At 37.5% G+C, this 15,089-nt stretch overlaps 1 protein-coding gene across 1 annotated transcript in view; it reads left to right on the top strand.

The window, feature by feature from the left end:
* Positions 1–15,089, top strand: part of ACAD11 (acyl-CoA dehydrogenase family member 11) — a 119,665-nt gene that overhangs the window by 91,265 nt on the left and 13,311 nt on the right. Inside the window, exons 14-17 of the mRNA XM_040232753.1 lie at positions 2,387–2,453; positions 3,082–3,167; positions 4,988–5,059; positions 5,900–6,054. Coding sequence (XP_040088687.1) covers positions 2,387–2,453; positions 3,082–3,167; positions 4,988–5,059; positions 5,900–6,054 — 380 coding nt within the window. The remainder of the gene's footprint in view (positions 1–2,386; positions 2,454–3,081; positions 3,168–4,987; positions 5,060–5,899; positions 6,055–15,089) is intronic.

Genomic DNA, 15,089 nt, shown 5'->3' with positions numbered 1-15,089 from the left:
TAACGAAATGAACCCCAAGTCATACCATTATGTCCTAATCTGATTTTTAGACGTACACCCACCAAGGAGACAATGTGTTATATGGAGCAAGTGGCCGGACTCTTCATTCTTAGAGCTTCAAGTCTTCCTACAAGTAAAACCTAAAAAACTGCAAGTGGAAAAATATCCAGTTGAAAAATTAAAAATAAGCCTTTCTGGAAAAGATTCTTTTGTCTATAATTTCTAGAAAAAATCAAAGCATGATTGCATAACATTGTAGAACCAGAGTCAATCAAGGGTAAAAAAATTCCCTCTGCTCAACATTTTCAGATAAGAAATTTCCATTAATATCCACATTGAAATTTAAGTTTTATCGTCTACTGTTTGAATCATCCTAATGTTTTTTGGGTTGATCCTCAGAATTGTGGAATTCATTTTCTCTTTATTAGCACCTGTAAAAATCAGAAGGACACACTTTTGTAAAAATAACTAAACACAATTTGGAAAGTCAAACATCGTTCAATAAATGAGGATAGTCAAGTGGACTCAACATCAAGAGTATAACATCTGAGATTTTTAAAACTTAATTTTGAGATTTGTGAGTGGGGAGATCTTTTTTCACTAAAATCTGGAAGATGTAGCAGCTGATACATCCTTCTTATAAAGAGTCCTTTCAGAACTGATTGAAAAAAAATAGTTTCCATTAAATTTGAAGAAACCCAAATTAGAGCTTTGGTTTTAAAACAATTATATTTTAACTTTAACCGTATTTTACTTTACATGTATAATTCACAATATAGAATAATTGAGGGGAATAGAATGGTAAGCTCTTGGTTTTACTGATTTAAAATTTTTTAAGCTTCTAAGATTCCTAATTCTGCCTCTTATCTGATCATATTTTGAGGTGATCATTGCATTTCTAAAACTTCAACTGACACTAATGATAAGTACCTGATTTAAGAAACCATCATATGAGATAAGTGAAAACCTGGTTTTGGCAAAGTTTTAAAAACTCTAGGGGAGTTCCATTTCTGGTGTGGTGGATTAAGCACCTAAGATTGACCTTCTCACAGATAACAACTAAAAAACTACAAAAAATAACTACCTGAAGAGCCTGTAGAGTGACCAAAGACAGGCTGGTTTTGTAGCAGAGTCAGAATTTAGAAGATGAAATGGGTCCAAGGTCTCATTTTAAGAATTTGGCCTAAGGACTCAATGTGGTGTGAGAATGCTGAAACTTCTCTAGATAATGCAGGTCTTTGTGTCCTAAGGAACTAGAGGATAGTAAGGTAGCCATTGCTCCCAGAAAAATGATAGAGTAGGGTGAGACTCCAGGAAAGGAGAAAACCAGAGAAAGAGAGCTCTGTTTCCTGTGTAAGCTTTGCCCAAGTCTCTGGCTTACTCATGAATCAAAGTGATTCACAAAGCAGACTCAAAGCACCTTGCGGCTAAATGAAAGAGCTAAAGTGAAATGTGGCCTCTCATTCACCTTAACTGAGACGGACTCTGCAGTTTGACTATCTAAGTTAATTGCCTCTTAAAACAATAATATTAACCGTCTTCAGAGAGAGAAAACAGAATCCAGAGTCTTCAAAACAAAGGAATTATTATGTCCAGAATACAATGGAAAATTATTCATTAAATGAAGAAGCAGGAAAACACTTTCAGGGCACCAACCTTGCTTCATCCCTATTCCCATTTCCTCCTCTCCACATATTATTTTGAAATAAATCCCAGATTTCACATTATATCTCTCACAAACATTTCAGTGTGCATCTCAATAAGAGCTCTTTTAAAAATGTAACCACAATGTCATTAGCACACCTAAAATTACTTAGTATCGTTACATATCCAGTAAGTATTCAAATTTCTAATTGTTTGTAGATGGATTAATGCTTTTCAGTTTGTTTAATTGAAACAGACTCACCCTCATCCAACTCCATGGCTAGGGAAGTTAAGTCTTTCTCAGTCACTGGTTGAGGAGTAAATATCATGAGTTTTGGTACTGTTGTCCATAGGTCAGAAAATATGAGATCTAAACAGGAGGAAATACGCTAGAAGAAGTTCATAATCTTTCCAGCATGCTGATGTTTGAAATGGTATGAATGGGAGAGCCATCACCTTGTCTTAAGGGCTGCAGTTCTTTCATGGCTTCTTTGACTTCTGGTTATTTACATGCAGCAGTTCTCACTGAAAAAGTCCATTCTTGGCCTAAGTTAGTCCATTTTCTTGAGTGATATACAGTTTTGTACATAAGCATTTCTTGTTTTGATGATCAAGGGCTTTCTTCCTATGTGTTTGTTTTTTGCCAGAGGTAAACTTAGAAAGATTAGAACCTTTAGTGTGAAATGTCAGACTAAAAATTTCTTTTTATGATGTATTCTTTTCATTGTCTCTCTGGTTTTAGGAGCTGGGAATCCAAAGTGCAAAATTGCAATTGTTATGGGAAGAATTAACAATAACTCTGAAACCAGGTAGTAAAACAATAGTGATTGAGAAATCTATGAGGAATAAGAGTCAATCTTTTTTTGTACTCACTTAATTGACTTAAAATTCACTATTTAGGCTCATAAATTATAATAATATAAAGTATATCATGATATTAAATGTCATATATCTGTTGTTTCACAATTATTTTGCTAAAGATATATTTAGAAAACATTTTAGGAAGTGTTGGTATACATTCTTCACTGTGAAATTTCCTGTTTTAAAAAGTGTTGCTGAATTCTCAAAGCTGTTTGGATCCAGTTATAAGATATATAAACTTTTTCAAAACTGTCTGTAAGTAATTAACTGATTAGATATTTAGATCCAAGGCAATAATCTTAAAATGTTTAATATATTAAATATCAGTTCCCAGTTACCATTCTGAGCAAGGAGAAGCCTCAATTAAATAACTTTCACATATTTTCAAATCATTGTTGTTCCAGATCACAGCCTGCATCTGAATGTACTTAATGATTTTTATACAATTCCTATTCCAGACATTATTACTTACATGATTACATGATAGCAACAATGAAAAGATGACAGTTGAGTCTCCACCTAACATTTATTTTTCCACTTAGCAAACTTCCTAACATCTACTTTTCTTTTGACCAGACACAAACAACACAGCATGATTCTTGTTCCCATCAACACATCTGGAGTAGAAATAATAAGGCCCTTGACAGTTTTTGGCTACCTGGGTAAGTGTTCAATCAACTTGTCTGTGTATTTGCAAGTAGGAAACCTAGACTATGCAGTAACTCTGAAGGAAATAGATAACATTTTAGTGCATGAGATGGATTCTTAGAAATCCTTTGACCCTTAGTATAAATTACCAGTGGAGTTCAGAATAGAACGAATGAAAAGAGAGGTGGTGCAGCATTCTACCACATTTTGTCTGCTTTGGGGAAAGGGCAAACTGGCATTTAAGGCACAGCAACTCTGTCTGCCAGTCTTCTTTTCATCATCCAGGAGGAAGGGTTAGTGAAATAGATGTGAAAAATTAAGTAACTCACAGTAATATTCATTTTTAACTTTCTTAATCTACCTACAAGAGTTAATAAGCAAAGGGTTTTGATTGATAACTTTTCCTTCCTTCTGTCCTTGGGTGGAATGTCTAAGAAGCAAGGATACTTTTGCTCAGTCTCATGTTCACTGTTTCCTTGCTGCTCAGGTTTCTCACTCTGCAAGTATTTGTTGAGCACTCAACCCACTCCAGTATGCTTGCCTGGAGAATCCCATGGACAAAGGAGCCTGGTAGGCTACAGTCCATATGGTCGCAAAGAGTCAGATATGACTGAAACGACTTAACATGCACGCACACACACAAGCACTGTTACAGGTGCTTAGAATACAATAGTGAACACAGTAAACTAAGATCTCTGCCCTTGTGGAGCTTACGTGCTGCGGAACAGAGACAGAGGATAAATACAGATATGTAACTAAGCTAGGTAGCTGTCAGCAAATGATAAATGTTATTTAAAAGTTTACTGAACTTTAGGTTTTGTGGTGACCCTGGCTTTCTCTCTATTGTTAAATGTGGCTAATGCAAATATTCAAGAGGTGGGTTACTTTTTATAGGCTGCAGCTAGAAAATGTACCCACAGGTTAAGTGGTTGGGTTATAGAACAATAGCCTAAAAGACCATGAAAATGGGTTTATAATGTTGGTTGGCTATTAATACCCACCATTGTAGAGCCTATGTTTCAAATTTCAGTATGACTGTTTCACCAGTATCTCTCCAACTCTCTGTGCCAAGGCCAAAAGAAATAGTGTGGACAGAGTTGATTATTAATGTCTGTTCTGACAGGAAAAGGGTGGGGAGTTAACTGGAGATTATCTCCAGAACTTGGCGAGGAGGAAGGATGATGTAAAGACAAAGTGTGGATGTGTTCCCAGTCTCTGTCACATGCCAGCATTTTCAAGAGGCAAACAAGCCTAGACTGGAAGCAAATATACTTGCAGGTCCAGCCTTGGCTTTGTCTCTAATGCTAAACCTGCTCTGTTCCTTCAAGCAGGTTCTTTACATCTTCAGGCACTGGTTTCCACAGTGATAAAAAAGAATTACATAATTCACTTGCAAATTTTGAACCCCTGAAACCTTCTTTTTTGTTTCCCAAGCAAAATTCTCTTCAGAAGCCTGTATATTAAAAATTTCAAAGAAGAAGCAATAATAAAGCAATAATAAGATGATCTAATTTGAGCTATGGAGCCGTCTTCTTTTTCACAGCTCTACAATCTCAGAGAATCCATTAAAAACCTCTGGATGAAATGATATCTAAAATTTCTTAAACAGTTGATAAGTTTTTTGGGCTGCACAGCACTGGGGGTTCAGGGCTCAGATCTACCTAGAAATGTCTGACATATGAGGCCTTTAAATTCCACTGTCTTAAAAAAATAAAAAATAAAAAAAAAATAAATTCCACTCTCTTTGAGAATCATATTTCAGTAGATTAATTATCTCTGACTACCTTTTTGTCAGCTCATTTTGTTCTCTAAACTCTCATTCTCTATTTTATAGATAATTTCCATGGAGGACATTTTGAGATCCATTTCAATCAAGTGCGAGTTCCTGCCACCAATTTAATACTAGGTGAGATAAATTGAACAAATGATTCCCATTTTCAGGTCTAAATCTGAAATAGATGTGAAGTCTACCATAATTTAGATACTTTCCTTCTTGTTTACTCCATTTATAAGGGAAAATTATTTCCTTTGGTAATAATAACAATAATAATAACAATAATAAGGTTTTATTTAAGTATTTGACATGGTGTCACATCAATTGAAAACATAGCTAAATACAAAAATTATACAATTCGGAGCAACATACTTTTTCCTAAAACATGATCGTCAAGCCTCTACTTGTTTTAATAAAACCTCAGTAGTTTCTGAACACTGTATTCCTTGAATGACTCCATCCTCTTGGGAATCCTACCCAACCTTCAGGGAACATCTCTGATGCCACCTCTTTCAAGAAGGTTCTTGTAGTCCTTATCTCATCCATTCAATAAGCCCCTGATCCTGCCAGGCCCTCAGGTTACCATGATGAACAGATACCTTTTCCTCCCATGCCTTTCTTGTCCTTCTCCATATCCCTTATCCCTAGCATCCTTGCCCCTCTTCTAGTTTCTAAACTCAGGACTGTTTCTTATCTACCTTGGTAACCATTGCAACACTAACAAAAAAACTTATGCAGAGTAGGTACTGAAGAGACAGTTCTTGAATCTGATCTGAGTTTTTAATGATGGTGGTTTACATTTCTATGTATTAGAAATCAAAGTTCCATAAATGTATAGTGAACCTTATTACAGAACTTACTTTTTTCCTACTGGAATGCCATTTTTATTGAGGATAGTTCATTATTTTCTCAGGATCTGTATAAATAACAAAAGAAATAGGCTGTGGTCATGTTCTCCTTTCTTTCTCACAGGTGAAGGTAGGGGATTTGAAATTGCCCAAGGCCGGCTTGGACCTGGCAGAATCCACCACTGTATGAGAACAATAGGTTTGGCTGAACGTGCTTTACAGATCATGTGTGAACGAGCAAACCAAAGGGTGGCCTTTAAGAAGAAACTTTATTCACATGTAAGAATAATTACTTATTTGAATTTATTGTAGCCCAATGCACTATACTAACCTTGAACCAAAATAACATTATTTGGTCAGAAAGAGATTTCCTCTGCATAAACAAGGTGATTCTTTTCCACAAAATATATTTATTTGTAGTCTGTATTTAAATGTAGTCTGATGATGTGGATGGACCTAGAGATTGTCATACAGAGTTAAGTCAGAAAGAGAAAAACAAATATCATATAATATTCCACGTATGATTCCACTTATATGTAAAATTAGAAAATTATACAGGTGAACTTATTTGCAAAGCAGAAATAGAGACACAGAGGTAGAAAACAAACATGGATACCCAGGCGGGACAGGGCAGGATGAATAGAAGGGTTGGGATTGACATATATACACTACTATGTATAAAATAGATAACTAATGAGAACCTTCTGTATAGCACAAGGGACTCAATGCTCTGTGGTGACCTAAACAGGAAGGAAAATCCAAAAAAGAGGGGATATATGTATACATGTAACTGATTCACTTTGGTACAACAGAAACTAACACAACATTGTAAAGCAACTATATTCCAATAAAAATTAATGAAAAATCCTAAGATTCAAGCTATGTGTGAATATATATATATAGGCTGTTGAGAGATAGTTATCTTTGTGCAATATTTAATAATTCCTTAAGTGCTTCAACACTTCAGCACACAAAGTGTCAATAATTTGTTCAACTTTCTCCGGTTCTCGTTCTCTAGAGAACTTCATACAGTAGCCCTCTCTGTGGACATGAGAGGGCTGTTTTAAGGAAGAATGAAGCCTTATTCTTTGGCTCTGTGGAGGAATTAAAACAGATAAATGGAGAGATATAGGAAAATAGCCCAAAACTCAGTGAAAGGAAAGAGATCTAAAAACGGAAAGGACTGCTTTATAAAGAAGTGAGCTCCCTGTCACTGGAGAAATGCAAGTAGAAAAGTCACCAGCATTAGCTGGGGTGTTCATGATATTTTGAATTTTTACCTCTAAGTTATGTACTACTGAGCCTATTGTTTACAAAGAACAATACTTACATCCAGGCACTATAATCCAAATTAGAAAATATTTATCAAGAGGGAAAAGATGCTACCATATCAGACTTCCTTGCTTACAAGAAATATTCAAAGGAGCTTTAAGCTGAAATGGAAAACTTCTTAAGAGCAATGAGATAGCCAAATCATCCCCCTAAAAGCCCTTCTAAGAAGGTAAGAAAAATTATTATTAAATATTTAATACTTAAGATTGCTAACATATACTGTTAGGTCAAACTTGTAGTGGTAAATTGTATCCATGTTTGCTGTACATGTATATTTTAGTACATTTTATAAGATTGTCTCAACTATACAAGGAGTTATAAAGTTCATTTGTGACAACCTTATAAATATTTTACAGTATATTTTTTACCGTGAATTCTTACAGGCCATGCTTTCTTTTTTATGAAATATTATTTAGCAAATCTATGACTTAGTTATAACATTGTTCTTATGAAAAAATATAGCGTGCTTTATGGCACATACCTGGGAATAATTTGTATAAGACCCTTTTAGTAAACAGTGAGGGCAAGTGTTCAACTGTTGGATGGGCACTCAAGGAGGTAAAATGGTGTGAAAGTTTGAGGCTATAAATACAACTCCACGATGCTGCTGGAGTAAAACTAAAGAGTTGTTCATGGTATCAAATGTAACTTCATGAATATTACTCTTCTCAAAATTGCCACCCAAACCCCGAGAAGGGTGCAAGGAGGAACAGAAAGGTTTACCTACAGGCATCTTGAACATACAAAAGCACTCTCTTTAAGTGCTGCTTTCATGACAGATTTTTAATACTGTGCTAAAGAGAAATTTGTTTTCCATTTTGTAAACTTAATGTAGCAAGCATTACAAGCCTGGGCTTTTCAAAAATATGCTTCCCTTCTCTGAAAACCTCTTGCATTTGGCATAAAGGAAATGATCTGGCAAGACCTAAAGAGATGTGTGAACAGGTCAAATAAAAATCTGGGCTAGCTTTTTTTCCCTTTTTTAATTTGTCAAAGTAACATTCTACTTCCCTGAATTTGGAGATCCTTTCCAGCTGCCTTCTAATTTATTCCAGGCACTAAAGCAAAAAGTTCTTTATCAAAGTTCTCTCCTAGTAAATAAATCTGGTGCCTTCTTAGAGCACCCATTTAATTCTTCTTAGATCATCTATCAGAGATAGAAGCAAGGTCTGATGCTGTAAAGAGCAATATTGCATAGGAACCTGGAATGTCAGGTCCATGAATCAAGGCAAATTGAAGTGGTCAAACAAGAGATGGCAAGAGTGAATGTCGACATTCTAGGAATCAGCAAACTAAAATGGACTGGAATGGGTGAATTTAACTCAGATGACCATTATATCTACTACTGCGGACAGGAATCCCTTAGAAGAAATGGAGTAGCCATCATGGTCAACAAAAGAGTCCAAAGCGCAGTACTTGGATGCAATCTCAAAAACAACAGAATGATCTCTGTTCATTTCCAAGGCAAACCGTTCAATATCACAGTAATCCAAGTCTGTGCCCCCAACCAGTAATGCTGAACAACGTGAAGTTGAATGGTTCTATGAAGACCTACAAGACCTTTTAGAACTAACACCCCATAAAGATGTCCTTTTCATTATAGGGGACTGGAATGCAGAAGTAGGAAACCAAGAAACACCTGGAGTAACAGGCAAATTTGGCCTTGGAATGTGGAATGAAGCAGGGCAAAGACTAATAGAGTATTGCCAAGAAAATGCTCTGGTCATAGCAAACACCTTCTTCCAGCAGCACAAGAGAAGACTCTACACATGGACATCACCAGATGGTCAGCACCAAAATCAGACTGATTATATTCTTTGCAGCCAAAGATGGAAGCTCTATACAGTCAACAAAAACAAGACTGGGAGCTTACTGTGGCTCAGATCATGAGCTCCTAATTGCCAAATTCAGACTTAAATTGAAGAAGGTAGGGAAAACTGCTAGACCATTCAGGTATGACCTAAATCAAATCCCTTATGATTATACAGTGGAAGTGACAAATAGATTTAAGTGACTAGATCTGATAGATAGAGTGCCTGATGCACTATGGACAGAGGTTCATGACATTGTACGGGAGACAGGGATCGAGACCATTCCCATGGAAAAGAAATGCAAAAAAGCAAAATGGCTGTCTGGGGGAGGCCTTACAAGTAGCTGTGAAAAGAAGAGAAGCGAAAAGCAAAGGAGAAAAGGAAAGATATAAGCATCTGAATGCAGAGTTCGAAAGAATAGCAAGAAGAGATAAAGCCTTCCTCAGCGATCAATGTAAAGAAATAGAGGAAAACAACAGAATGGGAAAGACTAGAGATCTCTTCAAGAAAGTTAGAGATACCAAGGGAACATTTCATGCAAAGACGGGCTTGATAAAGGACAGAAATGGTATGGACCTAACAGAAGCAGAGGATATTAAGAAGAGGTGGCAAGAATACACAGAAATACTGTACAAAAAAGAGCTTCACAACCCAGATAATCACGATGGTGTGATCACTCACCTAGAGCCAGACATCCTAGAATGTGAAATCAAGTGGGCCTTAGAAAGCATCACTATGAACAAAGCTAGTGGAGGTGATGGAATTCCAGTGGAGCTATTTCAAATCCTGAAAGATGGTGCTGTGAAAGTGCTGCACTCAATATGCCAGCAAATTTGGAAAACTCATCAGTGGCCACAAGACTGGAAAAGGTCAGTTTTCATTCCAATCTCAAAGAAAGGCAATGCCAAAGAATGCTCAAAGTGAAGTGAAGTTGCTCAGTCGTGTCAGACTCTTTGCAACTCATGGACTGTAGCCCACCAAGCTCCTCCATCCATGGGATTCTCCAGGCAAGAATACTGGAGTAGGTTGCCATTTCCTTCTCCAGGGGATCTTCCCAACCCAGGGATCGAACCCAGGTCCCCCAAATTGCATGCAGATGCTTTAACCTCTGCACCACCAGGGAAGCCCTTGCTCAAACTACCGCACAATTGCACTCATCTCACACGCTAGTAAAGTAATGCTCAAAATTCTGCAAGCCAGACTTCAGCACTACATGAACCATGAACTTCCAGATGTTCAAGCTGGTTTTCGAAAAGGCAGAGGAACCAGAGATCAAATTGCAGAAAGTTAAGAGGAACTAAAAAGCCTCTTGATGAAAGTGAAAGTGGAGAGTGAAAATTTTGGCATAAAGCTCAGCATTCAGAAAACAAAGATCATGGCATCTGGTCCCATCACTTCATGGGAAATAGATGAGTAAACAGTGGAAACAGTGTCATACTTTAATTTGGGGGGCTCCAAAATCACAGCAGATGGTAATTGCAGCCATGAAATTAAAAGACGCTTACTCCTTGGAAGAAAAGTTATGACCAACCTAGATAGCATATTCAAAAGCAGAGACATTACTTGCCAACAAAGGTCTGTCCAGTCAAGGCTATGGTTTTTCCAGTGGTCATGTATGGATGTGAGAGTTGGACTTTGAAGAAGGCTGAGCACTGAAGAATTGATGCTTTTGAACTGTGGTGTTGGAGAAGACTCTTGAGGGTCCCTTGGACTGCAAGGAGATCCAACCAGTCCATTCTGAAGGTCAACCCTGGGATTTCTATGGAAGGAATGATGCTAAAGCTGAAACTCCAATACTTTGGCCACCTCACGCGAAGAGTTGACTCATTGGAAAAGACTCTGATGCTGGTAGGGATTGCGGGCAGGAGGAGAAGGGGACGACAGAGGATGAGATGGCTGGATGGCATCACTGATTCGATGGTCGTGAGTCTGAGTGAACTCCGGGAGTTGGTGATGGACAGGGAGGCCTGGCGTGCTGCAATTCATGGGGTCGCAAAGAGTCGGACACGACTGAGCAACTGAACTGAACTGAACTGAGGGCCTGTAAAGATCCACCTAGGACCACTTTCCTTTATTCTAAAGCTAAGATATTATTGCATATGGTGGTTTGTTCATGAAGTTATAATCGCCTAGTTTGATCAATTCAGTTCAGTTCAGTCACTCAGTCATGTCTGACTCTTTGTAACCCTATGGACTGCAGCACACCAGGCTTCCCTGTCAATCACCAACTCCTGAAGCTTGCTCAAACTCATGCCTATCCAGTCGGTGATGCCACCCAACCATCTCAACTTATATCATCCCCTTCTCCTCCTGCCTTCAGTCTTTTCCAGCATCAGGGTCTTTTCCAGTGAGTCAGTTCTTTGCATCAGGTGGCCAAAGAATTGGAGTTTCAGCTTCTGCATCAGTCCTTCCAATGAATATTCAGGATTGATTTCCTTGAGGATTGACTGGTTGGATCTCCATGCAGTCCAAGGGACTCTCAAGAGTCTTCTGTGACACCACAGTTCAAAAGCATCAATTCTTTGGCACTAGCTTACTTTATGGTCCATCTCTCACATCATGCATGACTACTGGAAAAACCATAGCCTTGACTAGATGGACCTTTATTGCCAAAGTCAAGTCTGCTTTTTACTATGTTGTCTAGGTTGGTCATAGCATTTCTTCCAAGGAGTGTCTTTTAATTTCATGGCTGCAGTCACCATCTGCAGTGATTTTGGAGCCCAAGAAAATAAAGTCTCTCACTGTTTCCATTGTTTCCCCATCTATTTGCCATGAAGTGATGGGACTGGATGCCATGATCTTAGTTTTCTGAATGTTGAGCTTTAAGCCAACTGTTTCACTTTCCTCTTTCACTTTCATCAAGAGGCTGTTTAGTTCTTCTTCAGTTTCTGCCATAAGGGTGGTGTCGTCCACGTATCTAAGGTTATTGATATTTCTCCCAGCAATCTTGATTCCATCTGGTGTTTCATCCAGACTGGCATTTCGCATGATATACTCTGCATATAAGTTAAATAAGCAGGGTGACAATATACAGCCTTGACATACTCCTTTCTCATTTTGGAACCAGTCTGTTGTTACCTAGTTGGATAGCCATTAAAAAAAGACACTGACTGCTGGAGTTTTGTTTGACATTGTCAATTCAGAGCTTGGTTTCAACCTCTAGGACAGTGCCATCCAACAGAAATAAATAGTGTAAGCCAGAAATGTAATTTAAAATTCTCTGCTGCTGCTGCTGCTAAGTCACTTCAGTTGTATCCGACTCTGTGTGACCCCATAGATGGCAGCCCACCAGGCTCCTCTGTCCCTGGTATTCTCTAGGCAAGAATACTGGAGGTGGTTGCCATTTCCTTCTCCAAATATATTCTAGTAGCTACATTTTTTAAAAGTAAAAAGAAACAGATGAAATTGATTTTAATAATTTTATTTAATCCAATATATCTGAAATGTTATCATTTCAACATGAAATCAATATAAAAATATTACTAGTGGATATTTTACATTCTTTTAAAAACTGATTCTTCTAAATTAGGGGTACACTTCACACATGTATAATACATCTTGTTTCAGACTAAACATATTTCACATTGCATATGATTATTGGCTACCATGTTGAACATCACTGTGATAGGGAAACTGATCAAAATATCCACCACTGAAGCAATGTACTGTAGCAAACATGTTGTTGTTCAGTTGCTAAGTCATGTCCAGTTCTTTGTGACACCATGCACTGCATCATGCCAGGCTTCCCTTTCCTTCACTATCTCCCAGCGTTTCCTCAAACCCATGTCCACTGGCTCAGTGATGCCATCCAACTGTTACACCCTGTGTCGCCCCAATCTCCTCCTGCCCTCAGTATTTCTCAGCATCAAGGTCTTTTCCAGTACGTCAACTCTTCCCATCAGGTGGCCAAAGTACTGGAGCTTCTACATCAGTCCTTCCAATGAATATTCAGGATTGATTACCTTTAGGATTGACTGGTTTGATCTCATTGCTGTCTAAGGGACTCTCAGGAATCTTCTCCAGTACAATTTGAAGGCATGAATTCTTTTTTGTTCAGCCTTCTTTATGGTCCAACTCTCACATCTATACATGACTTCTGGAAAAACCATAGTTTTGACTCTATGGATATTTGTCAGCCAAGTGGTGTCTCTGCTTTTTAATATGCTGTCTAGATTTGTCATAGCTTTTCTTCCAGAGAGCTAGCATCTTTTAATTTCATGGCTGCAGTCACCATCCACAGTTATTTTGAAGCCCAGGAAAATAAAATCTGTCACTGTTTCCACATTTTCCCCTTCTATTTGCTATGAAAAGATGAGACCAGATGCCATAATCTTAGTTTTTTGAATGTTGAGTTTTAAGCTGGCTTTTTCAGTCTCCTCTTTTACCCTTATCAAGAGGCTCTTTAGTTCCTTTTCGCTTTCTGCCATTAGGGTGGTATCATCTGCATAGCTGAGGTGGTTAATATTTCACCCAGCAATCTTGAATCCAGCTTGTGCTTCATCCAGCCCAGCATTTCACATGATGTACTTTGCATAGAAGCAGAGTGACAATATACAGCCTTGACATACTTTCCTAATTAGGAACCATTCTGTTGTTCCATGTCCAGTTCTAACTGCTGCTTCTTGACCTGCATACAGGTTTCTCAGGAGGCAGGTAAGGTAGTCCGGTATTCCCAACTCTAAGAATTTTTCACAATTTGTTGTGATCCACACAGTCAAAGGCTTTTGCATAGTCAATGAAGCAGATCTTTTTCTTGAATTCTCTTACTTATTCTGTGATCCAATGAATGTTGGCAATTTGATCTCTAGTTTCTCTGCCTTTTCTAAATCCAACTTGTACATCTAGAAGTTCTTGGTTCACATACATTGAAGCCTAGCTTGAAGGATTTTGAGTATAACCTTGTTAGCGTATGAATTGAGCTCAATTGTGTGGTAATTTGAACATTCTTTAGCATTGCCCTTCTTTGAGACTGGAATGAAAACTGACCTTTTCCAGTCCTGTGACTATTGCTGTGTTTTTCAAATTTGCTGGGATATTGAGTGCAGCACTTTAACAGCATCATCTTTCAGGATTAGAGATAGCTCAGCTGGAATTCCATCACCTCCACTAGCTTTGTTCATAGTGATGCTGTTCTACAAAAAGAGTTGTTCAAAGAGTTGTTCATAATATTCTCCTATTGTCCTATTGATGTCTGCAAAGTCTTCTATGATATCCCCTAAAGGATACAAAATTGTTTATTTGTGCCTTCCTTCCTTTGTCTGTCTAGTTAGAGGTCTGTCAAATTTATTGCTCTTTTCAAAGAATATGTATTAACTATTAACATATAAAATTATACAATATAATAATTGATATGAGTTAATATTAACAAGATCTTTGTTTCATTTTCTCTTTTGTTTTCAGTGTTATTGATTTCTGCTGTTTATGATATCTTTTCTTTTGCTTTCCTCAGACTTATTTTGCTCTGTTTTTCTAGGTTCTTGGTATGGTAGCTTGGATAGACTTTTCTACTTTTCTAGTCTATGTATTTAGCACTGTAAATTTTCCTCTCAGTACTGCTTTATTTGTATCCCACAATTTGTATGTATTGTATTTTCATGTTCATTCCATTCAGTGTATTTTTCAATTTTCCTTGAAATTTCTCTTTGATACATGGAAGTGGGTCACGAGAATGTGTTACTGAATTTCCAAGTGTTAGAGGTTATCTTGCTAATTTTGATCCCATTGTGGTCACAAAACATTCTGTATTATTTCAGTTCTTTAAAATTTGTTGAGGTTGGCTTTATAGACTAAGATATGGTTTATCTTATTATGTGTTTTCTGGATACTTGAAAAGAATGTGGATTCTGCTTTTGTTGGGTGGAGTGTTCTGTGAATATCTACTAGATCCTATTGGTTGATGTTATTGTTGAGTTCTATATCCTTGCTGATTTTCTAATTGTCCTATCAATAGTTGAGAGAGGGGTGTTGAACTGTTCAACTAGAACTATGGATTTGTTTACTGTTCTTTTCAGTTCTTTCTGTTTTTTATTTACATGTTCAGCAGTTCAGTTATTTGATGCATACACATTTAGGATTGCTATGACTTCATGAGGATTTACCCTTTTATCATTATATAATGACCTTCTCTGTCTCTGCGCTTTGACCTCCAAGTAATTCTCAGTACTTTGAAGT

This window comes from Oryx dammah, unplaced genomic scaffold (assembly GCF_014754425.2).
Source record: "Oryx dammah isolate SB20612 unplaced genomic scaffold, SCBI_Odam_1.1 HiC_scaffold_2, whole genome shotgun sequence".
In the NCBI taxonomy this organism is placed as follows: Eukaryota; Metazoa; Chordata; class Mammalia; order Artiodactyla; family Bovidae; genus Oryx; species Oryx dammah.
The sequence above is the reverse complement of the archived record's forward strand: the minus strand, read 5'-3'. Positions and strand labels throughout refer to the sequence as shown.